This window comes from Ovis aries, chromosome 18 (assembly GCF_016772045.2).
Source record: "Ovis aries strain OAR_USU_Benz2616 breed Rambouillet chromosome 18, ARS-UI_Ramb_v3.0, whole genome shotgun sequence".
NCBI lineage: Eukaryota > Metazoa > Chordata > Mammalia > Artiodactyla > Bovidae > Ovis > Ovis aries.
This window is the reverse complement of record NC_056071.1, coordinates 21793062-21819743: the sequence shown is the minus strand read 5'-3', so window position 1 is coordinate 21819743 and position 26682 is coordinate 21793062. Positions and strand designations below refer to the sequence as shown.

At 45.2% G+C, this 26682-nt stretch overlaps 1 protein-coding gene across 4 annotated transcripts in view; it reads right to left on the bottom strand.

Annotated features, from left to right (window-relative positions):
• ALPK3 (alpha kinase 3) overlaps positions 1-26682 on the bottom strand; it is a 56839-nt gene that overhangs the window by 7671 nt on the left and 22486 nt on the right. For 2 of the 4 annotated variants that reach the window (XM_015101905.3, XM_027957089.2), the window contains 7 exons: positions 7524-9606; positions 6785-6932; positions 6279-6406; positions 6109-6144; positions 2799-3079; positions 2157-2245; positions 1293-1516 (listed from right to left, as the gene is read on the bottom strand). In XM_015101905.3, coding sequence (XP_014957391.3) covers positions 1293-1516; positions 2157-2245; positions 2799-3079; positions 6109-6144; positions 6279-6406; positions 6785-6932; positions 7524-9606 — 2989 coding nt within the window. Of the gene's footprint in view, positions 1-1292; positions 1517-2156; positions 2246-2798; positions 3080-3101; positions 3217-5449; positions 5903-6108; positions 6145-6278; positions 6407-6784; positions 6933-7523; positions 9607-26682 lie in introns of those variants that run through there. The other 2 variants (XM_042235114.1, XR_009597209.1) reach the window with 2 other exon arrangements.

Sequence of the window (26682 nt, the reverse complement as noted above, 5' to 3'; positions counted from 1 at the left end):
TTTCTTCTCTGTAAAACAGAGACCCAGCTAGAAAATAAGAGGCCTGGGCTTGAATTTTTTCTTTTCTTTTCTTTTTTTTAAGGCTTGACTTTCTTTGATTTCCAAGTCCTTCTACTATATTATTATCCCATTGTAGAAATTGGTATATTTATCATAAATACTTGAGGACAATGGCTATTCCTAATTCACATTTTTATCTTCTCAATACTTAGTAATGTTAGATGGAAAAAAGGAAGGAAAGAAGAAGGGAAGGAAAAATTTATGAGTTAACAAATGGAGTGAATAACAGTTTAATGTGTTACTATTTCGCCCTTCAACATCTAAAGTTATATATAAATATTTATTGTACAGCTTGCCCCCAATGCTAAGCACACTTAGAGTCAGTTTTCTATCTCTGGCCCTGGTTTTCTCACTTATTTACATCAGGGATAAAATGCAATAATGCATGACATTCCCAGCATCCTCCAATGTGTGTAGACAGAACTGTTTCTTTTCCTTTCTCCTGCCAGGTCTGGTTAAATAGTGTAAGCCTGGAGAGGAGAAGTCAAAGAAAGAAGGAGAATTCACGCTTGCTGGCCTCCCTTTTCTGGGAAGAATCTGAATAATGGGAAAAATAGAAATAGACTAAAGAGAAGTATGAGAGACTAAGTTTGCTTACATAATATTAATAATAAACTATTAAAGACTGCTCAGTTGGTAAAGAATCCCGCCTGAATGCGGGAGACCTGGGTTTGATCCCTGGGTTGGGAAGATCCCCTGGAGAAGGGAAAGACTACCCATACCAGTATTCTGGCCTAGAGAATTCCATGGGCTATACAGTCCATAGGGTTGCAAGGAGTAAGACGTGACTGAGCGACTTTCACTTTCACACTTACCAAAGACTAAGGGGGAAACAGAGAAGGAGGAGACAATAAAGCTCTGTGTGCAAGGGTAGAAGAGAGTTTAGGAAGTTGGAGAGCAAGAAAGTTCAGAGCAGAGCTGCAGGGAAAGAGGGTGATTTTGAAAACGTGGTCATGCAGCTTGAATTAGATCCCATGAAATAGTCTTTGAAATAATATATTTTTTAAGTAGAGCCTGGAGTATACTCCTTAAAACACAATTGCAGTAACAGAGTAGGCTCCATGAGGGTCTGGTATGTACTAGGGTTGCACACAAAGTGGTTTCTGTCCGGTGCACTTTAAAAGGTTACTGTGAAAGCAGAGGAGAACACATGCGGAAGTGCGCTGCACACCAGTGCCCTGCCCTCCGCATGCTCTCCTGCACATGCACACACCCACCTCACACCTTCATACCTGCCAAGTCTGTGACAAGGAAGCTGCCGTTCGTCCACAGATAGAGCCAGTGCTGGAAGGTCTGGCATTTCCACACGGCCTCAGAGCTGCTAGGCGCTGCAGGAGCTGCAGCACAGCCCCAGTCCCGGGAGCAGTAGGACTCTAGGGGCTGGCCCAGGTCCTCCTCCAGGGTGGCATAGGGGATGTTGTTGGCAGGCCGGTAGATCAGATACAGTGGGATGATCCTAAACACAGTGCCACCCCGCAGTGAGCGGGACTGACTGTGCCCTGAGAGCGCCTTCCTTCACCTCAATTCCACACTCTCAGAGACAAAAGGAACACCCCTCCAAAAAGGGAACTCAGCTCTGAGCCTGAATGGCAGCAAGGACAGGAGTTCCCCACTGGCTTCAGGGTCCTGTCCATCCTCTGAGGTCACTGGGATGAGAGCTGAACCCTGCTCTGGCCCCAGGAGGCCTCTGTGCCTGAGTGAGGGGCTGAGACCCCTAAGTGACAAACAGAAAGGAATACCTCTGAGAGGATTCAGCCAGACTGTGTCCACGCCCACTAGACCCTGGATGGTTTAGCCTCCCTGTCACCTTCAGAGAGGCCCAGAACCTGCCACGCCTAAACCCCACAATCAGCAAAAACTGGGAGAAGGGGTAGGGAATTTGGGTGGGTGAGAGGAGACTGGAGACCAGAGCAGAAGCTTTTCTAAAGTGGGCCGTGAATCTTGAGGTCTTTGTTTCTAGATTCTGTGGAACCATTAAGCTGAGCATGGGCTAGCTGGGGGCCCATTTGCACATGACCATTACTCAGGAGGCTGTGAATCATGGCTCTGTGCAGAAGCTCAAGTCAGACTGCATGGCCCCCTCCCTATGCACTTACTCAGGCACCTCTCCAAAGCCAGGAGCAGCCCGGGCTTCAGCTGCAAAGATTTTGCAGTACTCCCGGCTCATGTTCTGGATCTTGCACCCCTGTAGATTGAAGAGAACCAACTCTGGTCAGCACGGAAGTGCCCCTGCTCTCGGTCACGCCTTGCTCTAAGTGGGAGGCTGTCTGCTAGAGGCTGCAGGGAGGATCCCAGCCCTGGGGAGGGTGGGGTTCACTCCTACCCGCCTCCCTCATCTGCACCTCGTTTTTCTCATTGTAAAACAAGAGGCTTTGGACATGTTTTCAAAGTGGTTTCCAAACTGTGTTTGCTGGAGCCCTAGTGATAGGTGGCTGTACCCCAGAGGCCATGCTGCAGAAAGTGGGGCACCTGCCCCACCCACAGTCACCCCCTGTCCCCTCACAAATAAGGCTTCTCTGTGCAAGATACAGTTGAGGGAAGTGAAAAAGGTTTCTGCTGAAAAATACATTTTGAAGACTATGGTCCTAAAGATGTAGCCTGGACTACATCTCAGGCTCTCATCAAGGTAAAGCGGAGACTGAGATGGAATCCGCCTCCATATGGGGCTTCCCAACAGGACCAGGCTGGGAAGGGGGGAATGAGAGGGTGGAAGCAGGGGCAGGGGCATGGGACAGTACCTGGATGGTGACATCATAGTTTCTGCCCAGGAGAGAAGTCTCGCTGCTGGGCCCAAACACAAGCAGGCTGGACACCTTGATGATGCACGTGCGGCCTGACTCGAAGATGGGTTCCAGCCCGTAGATGACCTTGGCCTGGGAGGCCTTCCTCAGGCTGCAACCGTGTCCACCCCCTCGAAGTTCCTCGCTCACCAGGCGCCCAAAGAGCTTGTCTCCCCAGCAGCCAGAGTCAGCCAGACCCTTAGCAAACACCATGGGGGTCATCTCAATCTCTTCTCCCACTGGAAGCAACAGGAAAAATGTGAAAAAACTAGAAACTCCCCCTCAGGACATACCTGGCTGTCCAGGGGTTAAGATTACACTTCCAATGGAGGGGGCGTGGGTTCAATCCCTGGTCAGGGAACTAAGATCCCACATGCTGCAGGGAGAGGTCAAACAAATACATAAATACACATTATAGAAGCTCCCTCTGACTGATGCATAGTCCACAGGGCAGGAAAAGCCTGGAACTGGTACACTCACTCTGTCCATTACTGCTCTTTGGGGGTGCAGTGTGGGGTCTGTACTGGACTGTGAGCTCCTGAGGGCAGACCCTGTAGTTATGCAACCCTCGGTCATTCAACAGTGCTTGTGTGTGAGAAAGTGAGGGCTTAGCCTGTGTCTGTGAAAGGCAGGGGTTTTCTGAGGAAGCAGCAATCAATCCAGACTATCAGGATTAGTTTGTTTTAGAATTTGGTGTTTTGATCAAGTGACTAAGTGATTCCATCTCAAACAACATGTTTGACTGAAAAAAAAGTTTGAGATCAATCCAATAGCAGTGAGTACTCCTAGCGCTCAAATTGTGATCACTAAATACCATTTTCCACTTAAGTAAAAGTGAAAGTCGCTCAGCTGTGTCAGACTCTGCAGCCCCTTGGACTATACAGTCCATGGAATTCTCCAGGCCAGAGTACTGAAGTGGGTAGCCTTTCCCTTCTCAAGGGAATCTTCCCAACCTAGGAATCAAACCAGGGTCTCCTGTATTGCAGGCAGATTCTTTACCAACTGAGCTATGAGGGAAGCCTATGTTCCACTAAAAGGAACCAGAACTCCCTGAACAAATGGCAGGAAGTGTCTTGGATTGACCAGAAACATCTATGGATCAGAAAGTAAGTGAAGTATAAAAAAACAACTGGTTGCTTCTCACAAGAACACAACAGCCAACCTGAAGGGCTTTCATTGGCCAAAAAAAGAGAGAGAGAGAGAAATTTACCAACCAAAAGAATAAGTGCAAAGTATTGAACATTCAAATGTGTTAAAATCCATACTTTCAAAATTATAAAAAAGAAAAAAAAAACCTTCCTCCTGGAAAAAAACAAAAAACCCTTATTGGTGACCTGTGGAAGATGTTACAGCACTAATTCATTATTGTGAAAGCTTAGCAAGTGGGAAAAGAAAGTAATTTCCATTCATTTTTTTGTTGGACCTATATGTATCAGGATTACCAAATAAACATTTCCTCTTTCCTGAAAAATCTTAGCTAGTGAATAAAGAAGAAATGAAAGAATTAAAATACTCCACGTTATAAACCTTAAGGAAATAAAGGATTGACATAATAATCAGTGACTGCTAAAACTCCTCGAAAACGACAGGTGTTATATCAGAGATACAGTTTTAATTAATTTTTTTTTAAACTGTGCCTTGCGGTAAGTGGGAATCTTAGTTCCCCTAACAGTGATTGAACTCAGGCCTGGCAGTGAAAGAGTCAAGTCCTAACTACTGGATTGCCAGAGAATTCCTGTTTTTTTTTTTTTTACTTTAAAGGGGATAGATCACTGAGTTTATTCACAGCGATCATTCTTAGTATTACTAAAACAAACAGATATCATGAGCCTGAAGATTGGAGGCAGAAGGAAAACACACAGCTCACCTGTGAAATGTTCCCCCAAATTTGCACCTGAATTGGAGCACCTCAAGCTAATCACCAGTTTAGAGGAAGCCCATGATGAAGCAACATATTAAATGGTGACACAATCAACAAAATCAGAAATGGAAGAAAGTCTACACATCAAGTGACTTCAAGAAGTAAATGGTAAGGAGGGAAAACAAGTGAGGGATGAAGAACTATTATACACTTGACAGATTTAAGAGATATGTCAGGGACTTTCCTGGCAGTCCAGTGGCTAAGACTCCATGCTCCCAGTGCAGGGGGCCCAGGTTCGGTCCCTGGTCAGGGAACTAGATCCCACAAGCCACAACTAAGACCTGGTGCAGCCAAATAAATAAATAAATATTAAATAGAAAAAAAAAAAAGAAGATATGTTAGCCAAAAGCACTGAGTGGTTCCTAATTCAAATAAACCAACACTTACAAGATAGGAAAATCTGATTTTATGAGAATAAAGTGTTGTTTTTAGGCATAAGGTTATATTTGATATCAACTTTGATTTGATAACTGAACAGAAGGTACTAATTGAATGAATGAGTAAAGGAGTGAAAGAATGAAGGAATTCATGAAGCTCTAGAAATCTTTCCATCACCAGCTGCCTTCGCAGTCCTAAATCCTTAATGTGTCTTTTGCAGAAGCAACACAAACTCTTCCTCTAATATTTGTGCCTTCAAACTGTTTGTCAAACTTCAGGGTGTATGACAATCACCAGGGTGTCTACTGACATGCAATCATGTTAGGTCCTTCCCCAGAGACTGTGATTAAGAGTGTCTGCAGCAGGGCTCAGGTAACTGCATTTTTAGCAGGCTCCTCATGTGGGTCTCATGCAGCAATTCACAGACTCCTATGAGAAACTCCAGGGAGGAAGCCGGCAGGGAGAAGTACGCTGGTAGCCAGTCCTGCTCTCGATCAAGGGCTCTGACGAGGGGAGAGGGCATAGGCTGAGTGAACTCCTTGTGGGATGGCCCTCTAGCCCTTCCTCCCCCCTCAACTTCTGAAACAGCTGTCCCCCTCCACCTCCCCCACAAGCCACATGCTAAACTAGGAGGAAAGGGTAGCTGCATGTGGAGATGAATGTGGCATTTAACAGATTCCAAGTTTCTCTTGTAGCTCAGTTGGTAAAGAATCTGCCTGCAGTGCAGAAGACCCGGGTTCGATTCCTGGGTTGGGAAGATTCCCTGGAGAAAGAAATGGTAACCCACTCCAGTATTCCTGCCTTGAGAATCCCATGAACAGGGGAGCCTGGGAGGCTACAGTCCATGGGGTCCCAAGAGTCGGAATGACTGAGTGACTAAACCACCACCACCAAGTCTTTAAAGAACCCCTGCAGAGGCAGGCCCAGGGACACAGGCCCATCCATTCCTCCCCCTGAGGGGCACCATACCTTGACCTTCTTCTCTGGAGATGAATCCTGACAGCACTGTGTGGAGAAAAAGCAGAGGAAGCCGCTGTCCTCAGGCAGGCATGCCCACAGAGAGCTCTACCTCTGCAAAGATGACTATCCCTGTCCTCCTTGGAGCAGAGACCGGGCGGAGGGGGCAGGATCACACTCACCCTCGGGGCTGAGGCAGAAGTCGGTGGAGGCTGAGCCGTGCTCGTTGTGGATGGTGCATCGATACACGCCACAGTCCACGGGGGACGCCTGCACGATGGCCAGGGCCGCGGGCCCCTCATCCCCAGCACTGCAGAGAGGAGACCCTCCCCCTGAGGCCATCACCATGGCACAGCCCAGGCCAGACTGTGTCCTGAGGGTCCTCAGACCCCACTGTCACAGGCTGCTGTGAGCACAGGCTCCAGGAGCTCTGGGCAGAGCCAGGCTTGCATCACGCAGGCCAGGTTTGCGATCCTGACTCTAACTGGCTGTGGGACTCTGGGCAAATGACTTAATATCTCTGAGCCTCAATGTTCTCCTCTTTATGGTGGGAGTACTAGAGTGTCTCTTACAGGGTTACTATGAGGATTAACTGAGAGGGTGGATCCAAAGTTGGGACGATGCGTCCACATGATCACTGCTGCCATGTCTTAGGAGGCCAGGTGGGGGTGGCACCCAGCTGGCTTACCTCCTGCCCACCTCGCCCACTGGGCGCTGATCCTTGGCCCATGTCAGGACCGAGTCACTGAGAATGTTGAAGAACTGGCACCAGAGCTTCAGGCTGCCCGAGGCATCAGGAAACTGCTCTACCCGAATCTTCCGAATCACCTGTGGGGCTGGGATCAAGGGCACAGTGGAAAGGAGTAAGTCCTCTCCCCACCACCACACACACCCATCACTTCACCCACTCCCGCCACATCTGTGTCTCTGAGGCCTTTGCCCTGACTTCAGATCACACAGTTTTGCTAGAAAGAACCCAGCTGTGCAGCCCCACTCCAGGCCAGGCAGAGCCTCACAGCTGAGGCCAAAAAGAGCAGTCAAGAGAGGACGTTCAGCCTGTAGCCTGGGCTCCTAACCCTAGGACCCTGCATTTGAGTCCTGTCTGCACCACTCTGTATTCATGGGACGAGTCTGCAAAGGGGATGATGGTAGTGACGACAATGATGATGATGCTAGAGCTAGGATGCTATTGAAGCTGGGCCCCAGGATGAGCCCTTGATTTATTCTATGCCATTTAACCTCATAATGTTATGAAGCTGGTCCTATTATCAGCTCCAAGCCACAGAGCCAGGACAAAAACTAAGCCTTTCTGATTCTACAGTCTGTGGGATTATTACATGGGAATACCTTTACAGAAGTGCACCAGGTCTCCAGCAGGCAGGTGACCCAGCAGTGTCCTCTCCTGGGAGGCCATACCCAGTACTCACCTTTCAGCAGGTCTTTGGCCTTCCTGGACTTGGCCAGAGCATCCTGATTGCCTTCCTCCAGGGCCAGCTCAGCATCTAGACTGCCAGCTTTCGGGCTGGGGGCTGGGTCTCCTGCTGCCGACTCCTCCTCTGCCCGCGGCACCTCCAGCATGCCTGCCTTTCTGCCTTGAGTCGGGGAGCGTCTCTCCCGCCCAGGAGTCCCTGGGGACCCAGGTCCAAGGGCCTTCCTGGGGCCCCTGGGGGAGACTGAGGGGCTCTCCCTTTCTTCGGGCTTGGCACCCTCTCCGTCTCCCGCAGCTTTTACCTTTGGGAGAAATCTCTTCCTCCGGGCCCCCAGAGCCAGCTCCTCGGGCGTCGCCGCGGGGAGCGCCTCCCCCAGGGCCTCCTCCTCTGGGGAGGGCTGCTGGGCTCTGCTCTCAGTTGACAGCAGGCCCTGCCCAGGGGCTACCTGCCCACCACCCTCCTCCCTAAGCAGCCCGCCCACGCTGCTTTCCCGGGAGGCCTCCAGGAGGCCAGGCCCCTCAAGGGGAAACTCTCCCTCACCCTCACTGGATCCTCCTGAGGCCAGCCCAGGGCCCTCCGCCTCACCGACCACGATGGCAGGGACCGAGAGGGGGCTGGGGCCTGGGCGCCGGGCAGCAGCCAGGGCCTGCCGGCCAGCCTCCACCTCGCGGTCCAGGAGGCCGGTGAGGCGGCGGGAGGTGCTGGGGCTCAGCAGGAGGGTCTGCGCGCTCTGCACCAAGTGGTTGTTCTCCACGCGCTCCAGGATGCGCCGTGATGTTCGCGGACTCAGGCCGGCCACTTCTATGGTGGGGGCCAGCGTGGACAGGGGCGCCGGACCCCCAGCGGCAGCTTCCCCCTGAGACTCTGGGCCCCCTCCACTTGTTTCTGAGCTGGACAGCTTTAGCAGCAGAAGCAAGTAGTTCTTCAGGGAGTCTATGAGGCCAGGGTCACATGTTCGGGGACCTGAAGTCCTCCCATCCGCATCTGGCACCTTGGCGCAGGCCCCCTCGCTGTTTGCCGCCACGGTTTCTGGAGGGTGACTCTGGCTGGGTGTCCCTGGCCCCAGGTGCAGTGAGGGAGCAGAGCTCAGCAAGGTCTTGTCCTCAGAGGGAGGGAAGGCAGCTGCACTCCAGGGCTGAGAAGTTGGGGTGCTGGGCAGCCCCTCCTGGGAATGACGAGTCAGGCCAGCATCAGGGGGAGAGGGCAGGGAGCGCCCCTCGGGGCCTAAGCCCCCTGGAGGACGGCCACCCAGAGCTGCAGGTGGCACTCTTCCCAGCTCTTCCTCCCTCGGACCCTGGAACAGGCCCTCCCTTGGTTTGTCCCTCCCTGGAGCGAACCAGTCCAGCCCTCCAGAGCGCTCTCCTCCCACCTGCTCCGAATGGACCTCAGGAGGCAGTTGTGCCCTGGGAGCAAGGCCCCCCGCTAGGGGACCCAGCAGAGCTTCCTCCTGGTTCCCAGAGGCTGGTTCTGGTGTCTTGTCAGATGTGAGCATACAACCCGGTTTGTCTGGGACAGAGAACTCTTCCTGGCTCTGTCCAAAGCCTTCAATAACCTGAGGAGACCTAGGATCCTCCAAAGGTGGGCGTTTGGGGGCCCTGGAGTGTGGGCTGAGACTGCTCGTGGACGCCTTCTGTGAGTGACCTTTCGTGGCTGAGGGCATGCTCCCCTCTGACTGTGTCCCCTTGTCTTGCTGCACCCGGCCGTCTTCCTGGGTCCTCTCTGCTGCCTGTGTCCCCACCCTTCCTTGTGCCATCGCATCCTCCTGGGAACTCCTGTCCGACTCTGACTTCTCACTTCCTTGCATCACAACATCCACTTGTGCTATCCTATCTGTCTGAGTCCATTGGGAGGCTTCTGTTTGGTTTCCCTGCGTCCTCCCGTCCACTTGCATCTTCCTATGCACCTCTGTATTCTTATCACCTCCTGTTTTCTGGTCAACAGACATTCTCCTGTCCTCCTGGGTTTCTGCATCCATAGGCTCAATGATGCCCTGACTTCTAGAGGCGCTGTGACCATCAGAGACTGGATCAGAGCTGCTGCTGGCCGATGCAGGAGCTATGGTTGCCTGGGACTCCTGGACCTGGGAACACATGGACAAAAGCAAGAACTTAACTACAGGTGCCTTAAGCTCTCTTTCCAATCTGATGTCCCAGTCTCCTCGGGCCTTAAACTGCCGTGATGGGAATCCAGTCACCTGGTTTCTCAGGCCTGTTAGGGGTGACAAAGTCCCATGCCCACCCACCAAACCCCTGAACCCAGAGTCCAGATAAAGTAATATCCAGAATCCAGGTCTAGCTCTGGGCCTTCCCACCTCTCCCTGAAGAAATCTTGCCTTTCCTGATGGACTCTTTTCAGGTACTACCCCTCCCCTCACCCCTACCATTTGAAGGGGTGTCTTCTCTCAGGGCTTCTGAGCAATCAACCTTTCCCTCTCCTATGGCACTACTGCTCTGGATAGAATGATGGGTGAGGTGGGAGAGTACTGAAGGGTCTCCTTGACAGCATCGGGGGCAACATCACCATTAATGCTGAGTGAGCAGTAATTACATAATGCTAGTCGGAGAAGGCAATGGCATCCCACTCCAGTACTCTTGCCTGGAAAATTCCATGGACGGAGGAGCCTGGTAGGCTGCAGTCCATGGAGTCGCGAAGAGTCGGACAGGACTGAGCGACTTCCCTTTCACTTTTCACTTTCATGCACTGGAGAAGGAAATGGCAACCCACTCCAGTGTTCTTGTCTGGAGAATCCCAGGGATGGGGGAGCCTGGTGGACTGCCGTCTGTGGGGTCACACAGAGTCGGACACGACTGAAGTAACTTAGCTGCAGCAGCAGCAGCAGTCATAGAAGGTTAAAGTCGCTGTGAATGACATGTATGCCAGGAAATCCATGAAATGTTACAATGTCACCCTTCTGAACACCCTCTATATGCAAAACAGTAGGCTAGGCCCTCATTTACTATATAGGCATTACCTCACTCCTCACAACAATATGAAATAGTTATAAGAATTACCTCTACTTTAGAGATAAGAACACTGATGGTCAGAGAAGAAATGTGGTTTGTCCATTATCAGACAGTAAATAGGAGAGTTTATAAGCCAGGAGTGTCTAACTTCAAATGGCAAGTTCTTTGCTTTTATTTATAATGTCACACATTTAAATATAATTAAAGGACCTTCTATCTAAACACAGTGGCCTGAACAGTAATTTGCCTCTTCCCTCTTGGATATGCTCAAAACAAGAAAAAATAAAGCAAATTCCATTGTTAGTGGAACTGGAGGCTGATAAAACCTATAGTCTCAAAAAAGCATGGGGAGGTAAGGACTGCCAAAAGCAGACAGATGAAACTCTGGGAGGCTGTAAGACTGTAGGACTGCGGAAGACTGGGTGGAAATCCAGCAGAAGACATATAAGGGAGATGTCCAATGGAGTCAGGGAAAGAAAAGTAGAACAGCCTACCAGAGGCAGATCTCAAAAAACATCAACAAAAAACACACTCCTGAAGAAACCTCCTGAAAATTGCTAAGAAAATTGTTTTTGAATATGAAAGGGCTTAAGGATGAGTGTTCCCAGGGCCCTGGAGGAAATTACTGGAGAACAAACTTTGGTCAACCAAAAAATGATTGGGAAACCACAGGAAAACAACTGATGGTGAACAGTGAATATGCAGTTAACCCTCTGGTTAATCAAGACTAAAACAAAAAAGTTTAGAGTGGCAGATCAGAATGTCAATGCTTATGCCCTGACAATGCAGAAATGATACAACTAGCATAGAAGGGGAAGGAGCAAGATGATGAGTGGCGTGAGGGCCTTAACTGTATCACTTATACAGGCTAGGAATCAGAGGCATGATTCAAAGCTGAAAACCCAGGTAATAGAAATATAGGATATTTATATATATAAAGAAAGATAGCCATTTAGAAATACAACTTTGGGCTAATAGGAGAGAGAAAATGAAAGGGAAAAAAGATAGGGAGGAAGTGGAAATACCACTCATAAGAAAGTAAAAGACATTCATTAAACATAAAATTATAGACATATTAATATAGAATTTAAATTATACATTATCACATACAAATATTTCTAAGTATCAGAAGAACCACACACAAAACCATAGCTAGACGGAGCCTGCTATATAGTGCAGGGAGCTCAGTCTGGTGCTCTGTGACGACCTAGAGGGTGGGATGGGGGGAGGCTGGGAAGGAGGCTCAAGAGGGAGGGGACACATGTATAACTATAGCTGACTCATGACGTTGTACAGCAGAAATTAACACAACACTGTAAAGCAGTTATATTCCAATTTTTAAAAAGAGCAAAGAGTACATAATGAAAGACTTTATGCATAAGCTATAATCAAGTCTAGAATTTAAAGCTACTTTACTGAATGTGGAATGCTGTCCCTGGTGGCTCAGACAATAAAGAATCTGTCTGCAATGCAGAAGACCTGGGTTCGATTCTTGGGTTGGAAAGATCCCCTAGAGAAGGGAATGGCAACCCACTCCAGTATTCTTGCCTGGGAAATCCCATGGACAGGGGAGCCTGGCAGGCTGCAATCCATGAAGTCGCAAAGAGTTGGACACTTTCAAGTGATTGACTAACACTTTCACTTCCACATGGGATGCTGAATGAACAGTATGAATACAAAAAAAAAAAAAAAAGTTTAGAGACTATTAGGAGCCATCAAATATTAAGTCCAACTGATGAATGCTAGTATCTTTTTACTTCTCATACTCTAGGATTAGGAAATATTAATATGGGCATGAGAACTTTAAATTTACATGGCTCATGTGAACAGAACCTTTTTATCTTTTTGGCCTTGCCTTGCGGCATGGGAGATCCTAGTTTCTGGACTAGGGACTGAACCTGCACCCGCTGCAGTGGAAGCAGTGTCTTAACCACTGGACCACCAGGGAAGTCCCATGAATGGAACTGCTGATTAAAGCTATCTTCACTCCCCCTCACCCCTGAACTGATCAGTCCTATAGAACCTACAGCTTCACTATCTCAATATCCATTCCCTTCTGTCTCCACAGCCAAGAGCCTAATCTAAGCTGCCAACAATTCTGTCTTGCCTAAGCCTCCTAATTGGTGTCTCTGACTCTAGTCTTTGCCCCTGCAAATTTGCAGCCCAACTGATCTTTCCAAAATATAAATCTGATTGTGACACTCCCCTGCTTAAAAGCCTCTCAGTGACTTATCATCACTTACAGGTTAAAGCCTAAAAGCCCCAACCTAATACAGCAAGAAGTTGAAGAATACTCTCTGCACGCCAGGGTGTGAGGAAACAGGCATCAGCACAGCCTCCACGGATAGCAATCTGGCTTTACCTACTTAAACTGAAAATACTTACACTCTTTGACCCCAAAATCCCATTCCTAGGAGTTTACAGAATACTTCCATGTCCAAATGGACATACATACAGGGATATTTATTGCAGTATAGTTTACAATAGCAAAAGACTAGATATGATGCTGGGAAAGGCTGAGGGAAGAGGAGAAAGCAACAAGAGAGGATGAGACGGTTGGATGGCATCACTCATTCAATGGACACGAGCTTCAGCAAGCTCCAGGAGATGGTAAAGGACAGGGAAGCCTGACGTGCTGCAGTCCATGGGGTCGAAAAGAGTCAGACATGACTTAGTGACTGAACAACTACAAAAACAGCAAGAAATGATCTAACTTACTTCCATATGGGATTAACTCAATAAATTCTGGTACATCCACATCCCAAATAAGTAAAATAAATATCCAAATAAAAAAGCAAGGTATTGGGACAGAAAATAACATACACCACCTGTCTGCGGGAAATACAGACACATATACTTGTAAATGCACAGAAAACAGATCTAGAAGGATGCCCAACATACCAGTTACAGCAACTGACTTCAGGAAGAGGAATGGGGTGGGGGCAGTAGAGAAAGGGTGAAGGTTTAATATTCTCTAAAAACTTCTCATACTTCACGAATTTTATACCATGTGCCTATGACACATATTCCACAAAAGCTAATGAAGAATGAAAATGAATAAGTAAACAGGCCCTTGTGCGATCAGTGAGGCCTTTCAGCAGGAGAGCCAGGTCTGTCTCTCCAAGCTCATCTCTTGGGTTCCTCCATCCTATAGCACTGACACCATACTGACTACTGTGCTATTTTATAATCACTTTGTTTCTTCTCTGCTGGACATTCTCAGTCTTCTCATTGCTCACCTGTAGGACTCCTTTTCCCTGAAGACTTCCCTCAAGTTTCTTCTCTTCTCTGAAGACTTCTGAGTTCCCTTGTGCTGTGCTTAGTCGCTCGGTTTGGTCTGACTCCTTGTGAACCCATGGACTGTAGCCTGCCAGGCTCCTCTGTCCATGGGGATTCCCCAGGCAAGAATACTGGAGTGGGTTGCCATGCCCTCCTCCAGGGGGTCTTCCAACCCAGGGATTGAACCCAGGTCTCTGGCAGTGCAGGCAGATTCTTTACCATCTGAGCTACCGGGGAAGCCCAAGAATACTGGAGAGGGTCACCTATCCCTTCTCCAGGGACCCTCCTGACCCAGGAATCAAACCAGGGTCTCCTGCATTGTAGGTGGATTCTTTACCAGCTGAGCTACCAAGGAAGCCCTTGAGCTCCCTCCTCCATCCCCCAAAATTTAAGTGGCTTCCTGTCTTATGTATCCATGGCAAATGTACCTAATTCTATCATTATACCCTCATTCTCTGTGGCAGTTATTTGTTTCATGCACATGTTTCATCTGCTAATCTTTGAACTCTTCCCTTCTGAAGAGGGCCCAGCTCAGGTCCAGGGTTAGACTAGGTGCACAATAACTATAAAGGTTTATGTCTCTAAACACTATGGGGTGTGTGTGTCTGCCTCTGGAACTGGGTAGAGATCTGAGGAGGAATGTCATGTACTTCTTAAAAATAAAACTTGTGTGAGCTGGGGTGAAACTAGCTGGTTCTATGGGAGCTTTTTCATTATGAAGAACATTAGTAGTTTTAATTTGCTATCTTGTCTTTCCGTCTTCCCTGTATATTCTCAGGGATTAAGGAACCAGTTTGATTTACCTTTGCAATGTTCATAGGCCAAGGCACATAGGAGGTTCACAGAAATGAACCACTGAATGACAAATACTATGGCTTGTCACCCTCTGAGAGGGCGTGGTGCTGGAGCGCTGGTTTTGGGAAGCAGGATTCAAAGCCAAGGGCTTAACAGGGATGGAGCTGGGCAGTGCCAAGGACCTGGAATCTATTTCTTGATGAAACCCAGACCCAGGGCTCATATAGAGGGTTCGTCATCTTTAAATCTTTGATATAATTTCCCAGGAAACCATGCAGCCCTAAAGATTTTAGGGGGAAGACTTAACCTATATACTGTGAAATAATTACCACAATCAAGCTCCTCTTTCATTCTGAATACAGGTAACTTGTCTCTTTTTTTTTTCTTCCTTGTGGGACTTGTTAGAGGTTTATCAATATTGTCGATCTTCTCAAATAAGATTCTGGTTTATTTTTCCATAGTTTTAGTTTTCAATTTCACTGTTTTTTCTCTTTTCATTACTATTTCCTTTCTTTTGATTGCTGTGGGTTAATTTTGTTCTTTCTTTTCTAGTTACTCAATATAAGAGCTCAGAGTTTTGACCTCAGACCTTTGGTGTTTCTAAAATAAATATTTAATGCTATAAATGTTCATCAGTACACTAATTAGCAGCAGCAAAATTCTGAGATGTTGTATTTTCACTTTTATTCAGTTCAAAATATTTCCCAATTGATTTAAAGTCCTTCCTATTTGACCCATAAAAGTGATGTTTAATTTTAAAGTGTTTGGAGACTTTCCTATTATCTTTCCATCACTGATTTCTACTTTTATTTCATTTTTGTCAGAGAACATGCTTTGTATCATTTCAATCATTTTACATTTGTTAACGTTTATGACCCATCATATGATCTATTATAGTGAAGGTCTTATATGTACCTGAAACTAGTAAGTATTCTGCTGTTGTTACACAGAGTATTCTATATGGCTATTAGATCCAGTTGGTTGATAAGGCTATTCAACTCTAGTCTTTAAAAAAAAAATTATTTATGTTGTGCTGGGTCTTCATTGTTGCTCCTGGGTTTTCTCTAGTTTAGGAGAGTGGGCTACTTTTCATTGAGGTGCATGGGCTTCTCACTGTGGTGTCTTCTCTTGTGAAGTACAGGCTCTAGGCACATGGGCTTCAGTAGTTGTGGTAGATGGGCTTAGTTGCTCCGTGGCATGTGAAATCTTCCCGGACCAGGGATTGAACCTGTGTCCCCTGCACTGGCAGGTAGATTCTTAACCACTGTACCACCAGGGAAGTCCTCTGGTTCTTTTCTATTCTTACTGTTTGCTAGTTCAGTTGATTATTGACAGGAGTTTAAAAATATAGTCTCCAACTATAACTGTCGATTTGTCTGTTTCTCCCTTTAGTTCTGCGAGCTTTACTTCATGTATTTTGAAGCTCTGTTGTTAGGGGCAAACTCATTTTCATCTTCTTGAATTGACTCTTTTATCATTATGCAATTCATTACTTTTTCCTGGTAATTTTCTTTGCTCTGAAGTTGGCTTTGTTTGGGGGCTTCCCAGTGGTACAGTGGTAAAGAAGCAGCTGCCTGCCAATGCAGGAGAGGCAAAAGATGCAGGTTCAATCCCGGGTTGGGAAGACCCCCTAGAGGAGGGCATGGCAACCACTCTAGTATTCTTGCCTGGAGAATTCCAGGCAAACAGGCACATACATGCTTTGTCTGATTTTAATATGTGAAAGTCAAAGTGTTAGCTAGCTGCTCAGTCGTGTCTCTTTGCCATTGCATGGACTGTACTCCACCAGGCTCCTCTGTTCGTGGAATTCTCCAGGCAAGAATACTGAAGTGGGTCAGTTCAGTTTAGTCGCTCAGTCGTGTCCGACTCTTTGCGACCGCGTGAATAGCAGCACGCCAGGCCTCCCTGTCCATCACCAACTCCTGGAGTTCACTCAGACTCACGTCCATTGAGTCAGTGATGCCATCCAGCCATCTCATCCTCTGTCGTCCCCTTCTCCTCCTGCCCCCAATCCCTCCCAGCATCAGAGTCTTTTCCAATGAGTCGACTCTTCACATGAGGTGGCCGAAGTACTGGAGTTTCAGCTGCAGCATCATTCCCTCCAAAGAAATCCCAGGGCTGATCTCCTTGGGTAGCCACGCCCTTTTTCAGAGGATTTTCCCAACCCAGGGATCCAGGCTGGGTCTCCCACATTTTAGGCAGATTCTTTACCATCTGAGCCATAGCCAGTCCAAATTTCCATTGATTAGTGTTTGCATTATATATATTTTCTATTACTCTACTTTAAAATTTCTTATTAATTCATTTTTGGCTATGTTGGGTCTATGTTGCTGCCCTAGGGCTACTCTCTAGTTGCAATGTGCAGGCTTCCCATCGTGGTGGCTTCTCTTGTTGCGGAGCTCAGGCTCTAGTCATTGCAGCACGTGGGCTCAGTAGTTGTGGCTTCCGGGCTCTAGAGCAGAGGCACAATAGTTGTGGTGCACAGACTTAGTTGCTCCACAGCACGTGGGATCTTCCTGGACTGGGGATTGAACCCATCCCCTGCACTGGCATGACAGATTCTTTACCACTGAGCCACCAGGGAAGCCCTGTTATTTTTACCATTGGACTTGAAGTCAATTTTTAGAGTTGGGAATGTGTTTTTGATCCAGTCTCAAAATTTATGTCTTACTTCATGTATTTAGATCACTTAAGTTTAATATAATTATTTAGATGTTTGGACTTAAACATCAATTATTTTATTATTTGTTACTTCAGTTATTTCTTCCTGTTTCCGCTGTCCAGGTTTCTTGTAGATTATTTGACAATTCTTAGTATTCCACTTAAATTTACATGTTGTGATATTTACTATATTTCTTTGTATAGTATTTTAATTATTGCTCTAGGGCTTACAATACATACACTTAACTTCCCACAGTCTCCTCAAAGTTAACATTTTATCATGGCAAGTGAAATGAAGCAATCTTACCACCACATAGGTCCCTTTACCCTCTCCCTCTTTATATGTTAATATTACATTCACATACATTGAAAACTATCAATGTTATTTTTTTGCCTTCAAACATATTTTAGAGAATTCAAGAGGAGAAAAATAATTACATTTACCCAGATATTTAAAAGTTTCCTTCCAGTATCATGTTCCTTTTGTCTGAAAATTTTACTTTAGCAATTCTTTAAAAACAGGTCTGCTAGTGATGTAGCCCCTTAGTTTCCTTTTATCTTGGAATGTCTTTATTTCACCTTCAATGCTTACAGATATGTTTGCTGAATATAGAATTATCAATTTAAAAGTCTTTTATTTCAGCAGTTAAAAAATATTTTTTCACTTCCTTTTTAACCTCTACTGTTTCTGATGAGAAATTGCAGTCACTTGAGTTACTGTTCCCCTATAAACAGTGCATCATTTTTTTTTCCTACATTCAAGATTTTATTGTTTTTTTGTCCTTAGTTCTCAGCAATTTGATTATGCTGTTCCTTGGCATGGAATTATATGGGTGTTTCTTATTTGAGGTTTGCTGAACTTCTTGATCTGTAAGTTCGTGGGGTTTTGTTTTTATTTCTTTGCCAAATTTGGGAAGTTTTCAGCCATTATTTCTTCATGTATTTTTTCTGCACCACACTCTTCTCTCTTTCGGGGTATCCAAGGACATGAATTTTAGACATTTTGCTATTGTACCATAGATGCCTGAGGTTCTAGTCATGTCTTTTTCTCTCTCTTACTCAAATTGAATAATTTTGACTTTTTTCAAAGTACACTGACTATTTCAAAGTACAGGACTATCTATCATCCTCATTTTTCTGTTGTGCCTAACCAGCAAGTCATTTTATTTCAATTATTTTATTTTTTCAGTTCTAAAATTAATATTTAGTTCTTCACATCTTGTATTTCTTTGCCAAGACTTTCTATTTTTCAACTTATTTCCAGAGTGCACACCCTTACTTTTTGTTATTGCTTTAAAGTCAGATAATTCCAACATATCTGCCATCTTGACATTGTCATTCTTTAACTACCTTTTCCCATGCAAGTTGAGATTTTCCTTACTTTCTCATATGCCAAGTAATATTCATTATATCCTGGGCATTTTGAATATTATGAGATTCTGGTTTCTTGAATAAATCCTATAAAGGATGTTAATACTTTTGTCTCAGCAGACAATCTACTTGGTTGTGGTCAGGCTCCAAGTTCCATTCAACCTTCTGTGATTGTAGTTTCAATGTCAGTTCCATTTTCAAAGTCTTTGCAGTGTTATTCAGATCTGTGTGTGTGCCACCCAGTGGCCAGTCTGGGACTTGGATGATGGTCTCTTGGTGGGTTTTTTTGGTTGCTCCCAGAGGCAAGTGGGATCTTAGTTCCCTGAACAGGGATTGAACCCACGTTCCCTCCATTGGAAGTGCAAAGTCTTAACCACTGAACTTTGAGGAAAGTCCCTCTTAGTTCTTCTTGATACAATGTTCAGAACCAGATCCATGCATGAATAGCTTGGAAATAAGCCCAGGAATTTACAAACAGCTTATAAAGTCAAACTTTCCCCAAACTTCCTCTCCATGATCTACCCTTTACTTCCTGAGTCCTTAGGATTACCTTTTCCATTCCTCTGTCCAGATAGTTAGGCTTCACTTAGCCTTCTCTGTCATATACTTTCACACATGAGGCCTTGTCCTGGACCGAGGAAGAAATCCAGAAGAGAAAAAAAAAACAAACCAGAAATTGATCCCACCTTCTTGGGACCACAGCTCCTCCAAACAGAGAGAAAGATTCTCCTCCATTCTCTTCCCTCTTCTATTTCTCAGACCTGTCTTGAAGGGCTTTTCCTGAATCTCTCTCTATACTGGTGCTTACTTCTGAGTTTCTGACTGCATAGGCCAGGCCAGGGAATAGTAGGAGATTTGTCTGATTTTATCTTCTTGGGCTCCAAAATTACTGTGGACAATGACTATAGCCATGAAATTTAAAAATGCTTGCTCCTAGGAGAAAAGCTATGATAAACCCAGAAAGAGTATTAAAAAGCAGAGAAATCACTTTGCCAACAAATGTCTACACAGTCAAAGCTATGGTTTTTCCAGCAGTCACATATGGGTGCGAGAGCTGGACCGTAAAGAAGGCTGAGCACCTGAAAGAACTGATGCTTTCAACTGTGGTGTTGAAGAAGACTCTTGAGAGTCCCTTGGACAGAAAGGGGATCAAACCAGTCAATCCTAAAGGAAGTCAACACTGAATATTCATTGGAAGGATTGATGCTGAAGCTGAAGCTCCAACACTTTGGCCATCTGATCTAAAGAGTTGACTCATTGGGAAAAAAAAACCCTGATGCTGGGAAAGAGTGAAGACAAAAGGAGAAGAGGGTGGCAGAGGATGAGATGATTAGATAGTATCACTGACTCAATGGACATGAATTTGAGCAAACTCCAAGAGCTAGTGAAGGACAGAGAAGTGTGGTGTGCTGCAGTCCATGGAGTCGCAGAAAGTTGGACAGGGCTTGGCGACTAAACAACAACATTGCCAAATCAATAGTACTGATCTTATTCCTGGTCTTATTGAATCCTGGTCTTATTCCTCAGTCTGTCCGCTACTATTTGTTTATCAAAGTCATCAAACAGCTGCACCAGGTGTTTTGCCCAAGCTTTTAGTTGCATTCAGTAGGGGATACAGGGTGGATACAGGGTGGATGGTGTTCACTCCGTCTCGTCCAGAACTGGAACTACCATAACCACAATAGCTAACTTAACATTAGTTATTGTATTTTCTAGTTCTGGAATTCTAGTTTGCATCATTTTAAAGTCTTTGCTACTTTTTATAATTTCTAGTTCTCTGCTGAAATTTTTAGTCTTAAGTTTTTATCTTTTAGAATATAGGATGTACAGTTTTTAGTTTTTTAGTTCATGTCTGATCATTCCAAAAGTTGGTATGTGGCTGTTTTTGCTGGTTCTTTTTTATGTTGTTTTTTTGTTTGCTTGTTTGCTCTTTGTGTGTGTGTGCGCGTTCTAATAAAGCTTTATATATAAACGTTGAAATTTGAAGTTCATATAATTTTCACATCACAAAATATACTTCTTTTGATATTTTCCCCAACTATTTAAAAGTGTAAAAAGTATTCTCAGCTCTTGGTTCATACAAAAACAGGCGGCAAACCAGATTTGGCCCACAAACTGTAGTTTGCCAGCCTCTGTGCTTGACCTTGCAATGATGGACACAGTCCTGGCCTCATGGTACTTACTGTTGATGGGAGAGATGGATATTGAAGAAATAATTTGAAAAGTTTTTATGTAATTGCTAATTGCATAGGAAGGAAAATAAAGGGTTAATTAGGAATTATAACAGGGAAATATCATTTAAATTGGGGAATCAGGAAATGAGATGAAAACAGAGACCTAAAGATGAGTAATATCAAGCCAGGAAAGAGTGGCTAAAAAAGGAAGTCTTCCAGGAAGAGAAGAATTATAAGGTCAGATGGATAAACTGAATGGTGGGTTTTATCCTTCGCAGTCCTGTTAGATAGGCAAATGCTCCAGGAAGTTTTCAGAATGTGGCACCTGGTGTGCTGGGGACAGTGTGAGGGAACCACCTCCTCTCCGAATGTGATGCAGGAGGATCTCCTTGTACCTTCCTTGCTGTCATTCTGTGTTTCACAGAGGTTCTGGCCTCTTCATGCTGCTCTTTTTCCTCCGCTGGGAGGCAGGTGAGAGGCAGTGACATTATGAAGCAGAACAGGAACTCCCCAACTGCGAGTCAGGCAGCCTGAGTTCTGGACTCAGTACTGCTATCCCTTGTCATGCGGTCCAGGGCACATTGCTTAACCTTACTTAAACCAAAAAACAAAGTACTTTTATACATTAAGAGTCCAGGCAGGTGACTCCAGGCCCCTTCAGAGCAGTTCATTCAAAAACAGAGTTCCATGAAAGGCCACTGGACCTGGTGACTGCTGGGTCCTCCCCAGGCCTGGCTCTCAGTGATTCTATGAGAAGAGTCTTTTCTCCAGACCTGTCCGTGTTGGATCCTGAGCTAGGAGGGAACCCAGGTCTGGCTGCTCCCAGGCAAACGGAATGTGGAAGTTTCCATCCCAGCCCTCCCTAACAAGAATCAGGGGAAAATCAAGTCATTTTCTTCAGGAAAATGATAACTGTATCTTGTTGGCACACTATCAGGAAAAAAGCAAAAGTATATGATTCATATCCAGGTCGTTTCAGATTTCTGTCATTTCAGTGGCACCACAGGCAATTGGTAACATAAACTAGGTAGCAGGCCTTTAACTTCCCAGTAAATAAGCATCCTACTATGAGAGGCTCACACCCCAGAGAATGCTGAGCCAGGCTGAGTTCCTGCCCCCTCACACCTGCAAGTGTCATAGGAGGCAACTTCAGGGCCTCTGGCCAGCCCTGTCCAGCTTCCTTCTGTGTCACCTTAAGGCTGTTCCCATCAGAACATCTATCTGCCCCTCGGTTCTGGTGATCCAGTAAGCTCTGCATCTGAGTTTTGTTTCGGCTATGCCACTGAACTTGCAGGATCTTAGTTTCCTGACCAGGGATTAGTTAGTCCCCTGGGGCCATGGCAGTGAAACCGCCAAGTCCTAACCATTGGACTGGCCAGGGAAGTCCCCATTTTCATGTTTGTGTGTTTGTTTTTCTCTTTGTGTGCCTGTGTATCATTTAGGTGCCGAATATTACATTTGAAACATTTTTTAGAAATAGTTTGAGGCTAAAGATGATGCTATCATCCTCCAGGTGATTTCTGTTTGTTTCCCCCAGGTGCTGCATGCACACCCAGGCACTGGGGGGCAAGGTATCTTGAATCACCTTAACCTAACTTCAGGGACCGAGGTATTTCTTGGTCACCCAGGTAACTCAGAGTTAAGCCTCAATCCCTGCGAGGGTAATTTGCTTCTGGTTCCCTTAATCCTATGGTACAAACCTTCAGGGTTCCCCACCCAAAGTCCAGAGGGTTCATCAGGGCTACCACTCTTGAGACCGTGGGCTCCAACTGTGGTCTTTCAAGTCCCTTGAGGATGTCTGCAACACTGCTGAGGGTCTCATTCACCTCTTCTGGAGTGACAAACAACCCCAGGACAAAAGCTACGCCAAGTGCTGGGGCTCACCATTATGGATTTCCATCTTCTCCCAGATCCTGCAAAGCGATTCTTCACTTTGTCAGCTCTCCAGTGTCTTCAAGCAGACATTTTTATATTCTGCTCTATTTTACTAGTTGCCCTCAGTAGGAGAGGTGGTCTAGATTATCTAACCCAGCATTACTGGAAGCTAATATTCAGTAAGTGCTAGTTCTCTCCCCTTTCTGTCTCACACCCAAGCCTGAAGGATGTTACAGTTAATGCTAAACAAACTAAAGCAGAACACAAGACACAGAAGAGAAAAAGTGTTGCTGCTGCTAAGTCACGTCAGTCGTGTCCGACTCTGTGCGACCCCAGAGACGGCAGCCCACCAGGCTCCCCCGTCCCTGGGATTCTCCAGGCAAGAACACTGGAGTGGGTAGAAAAAGTGTTGAGAGGCTTTAAATGCACCAAGGCATTAAGATTAGGATAAGCAGGTGTGAGTTCCTTGCTCAGCCTACCACCTTCCCTGTGTTTCAGGCTATGTGTCCTTCCCAGAATGGGTTCCTTCCTCTCTTTCACCATTACTTTATTTTTATCTGAGGATATTATGGGCATTGTTTTATATTTTAAAAATTGTATTGGTATTTTTCTACTATGGTATTTCTAGTGATGAATCCTATACATGCTGCCAACCAGTCTGGCCCCTTTCCAGATACCTTCCCTCGTGACTACATACCGCCCCACGCTTTGTCCCTGGAAACCTACAGCAGTAACACTCATCACAACCTCTTTGAGCTTACAGTTTGGAGCAAATCTAATCCCCTCGAGTTATTAGATAATTTCTTAAGCAACAATCATGTCTCTCCCCAATCCCTCCTTCCTTCAACAGTTCTCAGAAAATACTTATATTCATGTAGGCTCTGAAAACCAAAGCGCCCTGATGGTGCGAGTGGAGTTTCCACGTACTGCGACGATCATCCTCAGGATGTGCGGGGTGTAAGGTACTGCGAGGTCTCGAGGCTCAGCAGAGCCTCCTCATGTCAATACCGTCCCCTCAGAGGACGGTATTGACTATATCCTCACACTCCTATACCTCAGCTCCAGAGTTCTGAGCCAGGCTCAGAAAAGATCTCAGGTTACGGCACTTTTAAAAGGGGAACTAATATCCCATAAGCTGTGAGGGGGTCACCAAAAAAAATTTTGTTTTAAAAAAGAAAAAAAAAAAGTAAAAAAGAAGGCTTGAATGACAGAAAGAAATACCATGCTCCCAGATGAGAAAGCTAAATATTAAGATATTGATTTTTCCAAATTAATTTTTATATTTAATGCAATCTCAATCAGAATACCAATGGTAGAGAGACAGAAAGCAGATTAGTGGTTGCCTGGACCTCAGGTGGGAACAACGATTAACTGCAAAAAAGAACAAGAATCTTTTTAGGGTGATGGAATGTTCTAAAACTGGATTATGTGAGTGACTGCACAGCTCTGAATTGTGTACACTGACCTGTACACTTTAACTAGATGACTGTTATTGGTATAAAATCATACCTCAATCAAGCTCTTTAAAAATATATGCCTAGCAAATTTTACTAAAAGACCATTCAAAATTAAAATCTGACTAGTCTTCCATAAAATGATTTAATATATTTTTGATCTTGTTAAAAATTCATCATTTTTTTGAAAATGTGTGGGTTTTTTTTTAGTGGTGAATATAAAGATACAAGGTAAAAAAAACAATGATACCTGGGAGTTTGGAAAAATTCAAACAATGATTCTAAGTTTTCCTAGAGGAATAAATAAGAGAGAATAACTTCAAAAATGTTTAAAAGAAGTATAAGAGGGTTGCTCTGTCAGAAATTAAAGCTACAATAATTAAATGAGATCATTCTGTTCTAAGAATCAACAAATAGATTAATGGATTATGATAGATGTATATATGGGAACTAAAGTAGACTTTAATGGGTGTAAGGGTAGTTTATAAAGAAAGAATCACATACTAATAGGAAAAGGTTGACTATTTAAGGTAGATATGAGGGGAAATTACTTATTATTGAGCTAGAAACTGATATTATGCTATATACCTAAATCAATTCCAGACTGATTTAAAAGTCAAATAAAGGAATTCAAACAATAAGAATTATAAAAATATAGATACATGCTTAAATAACCTTGGGATAAGGAAGAAAATCATAAACACTATTGAAGAAATGGTTAAAATATGTATATTGTGGCATCTTACATAACCACAAAAAGTGAACTTTTTCAGATAACTTTAAGGAACCATTAGAAAATGCTCATAAAATAAGAAGTAAAAGAAGCAGAATATAAAACTAATCAAAATAATGTAAAGTAAATTTTAAAATAATAAAATACATATGCAAAAAGATTGGTAGATACAGCAAGATATCTGGATGGCAGACTTATAGATGAGTTTTTACTTTTTCCTTTTAGTTTTTAGAATTTCCCCCACATTTTTTACTATGGCCATGTTTTCCTTTCATTATCAAAAACTAAAATGATTTGGTAGAATGAGAATATGAGAAACCAATCACATTCAGCTACTAAAAAGCAACATCTTCAGAATACATATGGCCATTATATCCATTTTTTACATGTATGATGATACATTCCACAATTTTTTTTAAGTATTAAAATAAAATAAAAGCCACAAAAGCTCTTTGCAGCCACAGCAGAACCTCTGCAGACAGCCTCTCCTGCCCTGCGCTGCCCTAGCCCATTCATCCCAGCTCGGAGAAGGCCTTGCCAGGAGGATGCAGCCGTCAGGCTGTGGTACTCTCCACCGCTGTGGGTGGAGAAGCCAGACTCACTCACAGACTTGGCCACCAGCCTGGTCTCTTCCCAAAGGTGCTCCCTAGGGGCCTGCGAGGGCCATCCCTACAGCATGCCCTGCAGTCCAGCCGCTGGGCTGTCAGGCACATGGAGGGGCCCCATCTGGCCACCAGGAGCTCACCACTCCAGCTGCTGAGACCTCATGAGACTAGGCATGAAGCGCTGAGAGTCATGAACAGATTCCAGAGTCTGGTTTGAGGTTCATCCCACTCCAAAGACCTCTGAACTGCTGTCGCCACAGACTAATCTCAGCACCCACTGAAATAAAACGATCTCCCCTCATCACCCTAGAAACTGGCACTCCTTCCTACCTCTTTGAAAGTCCTTTCAATGGGAGAGGCAGCTCGCCCCAGTTCTTACCTTCCCCACTACACCCTCGGAGGTCCTGCAGCAGCATGTACCTCACATCTGTCCCTTTACCCTTCCATCTTCTGCCTCGACCCCTGTGAAATGCTGCTTTGAGCTGCTCTCCGTTTCCCCAGACCTATGCATTCCTGTGACACAAGAAACAATTTCATCTTAGCTCCCCCAAAATGCTGTCTCTACTTAGGGTTGCCAGATTTAGCAAAGAGAAATATAGGACACCCAGTTACATCTGAATTTCAGACAACCAACCAAAAATTTCTTAGTGTAAGTGTATCCCATCTGTTTCACCCAACCCACCTCCATTCTTTTTTTTCAAGTTGATATGTTTTCATTTTTATTCAGTTTAGGAAATTCTCTTTCGTCTTTTTTTGGCCACACAGCATGTGAGATCTTAGTTCCCTAACCGACCTGACTGGGGACTGAACCTGCACCCTTGCAGTGGAAGTCTTAGCCACTAGGTGAGGGAGAAAGTCCCTCACCTCCAGTCTTGAAACACTTTTGCTTTCTGCCACTCATAAGAAATACTGTCTTCTTTCTGCCCTTCTATAAAACACTCCTTTCTCTCTACAAACTCCTGGGAAACAGTGCCTGCCCTCTGCCCTCTGAAACATGAAACACTGACCAAACAGGAGTTTCCTTTCTGTTGACCCCCTCAGTCTTGCTCCTCCCCTCATCAAACTCCTTATGCTGCCACCCACCAGCCTCTTAGAGTGCATGTCCCTTCCCCATCTCCACACAAGACCTCCTTCCTCAGTTGGCTACCAGATCCCCAGGAAAACACCAGCACTCCTGTTCTCAGTAAAACAGGAGTTTGCCTCTACCTCCCACCACAGGAACGTCTTAAACCTATTGCCATTTGTC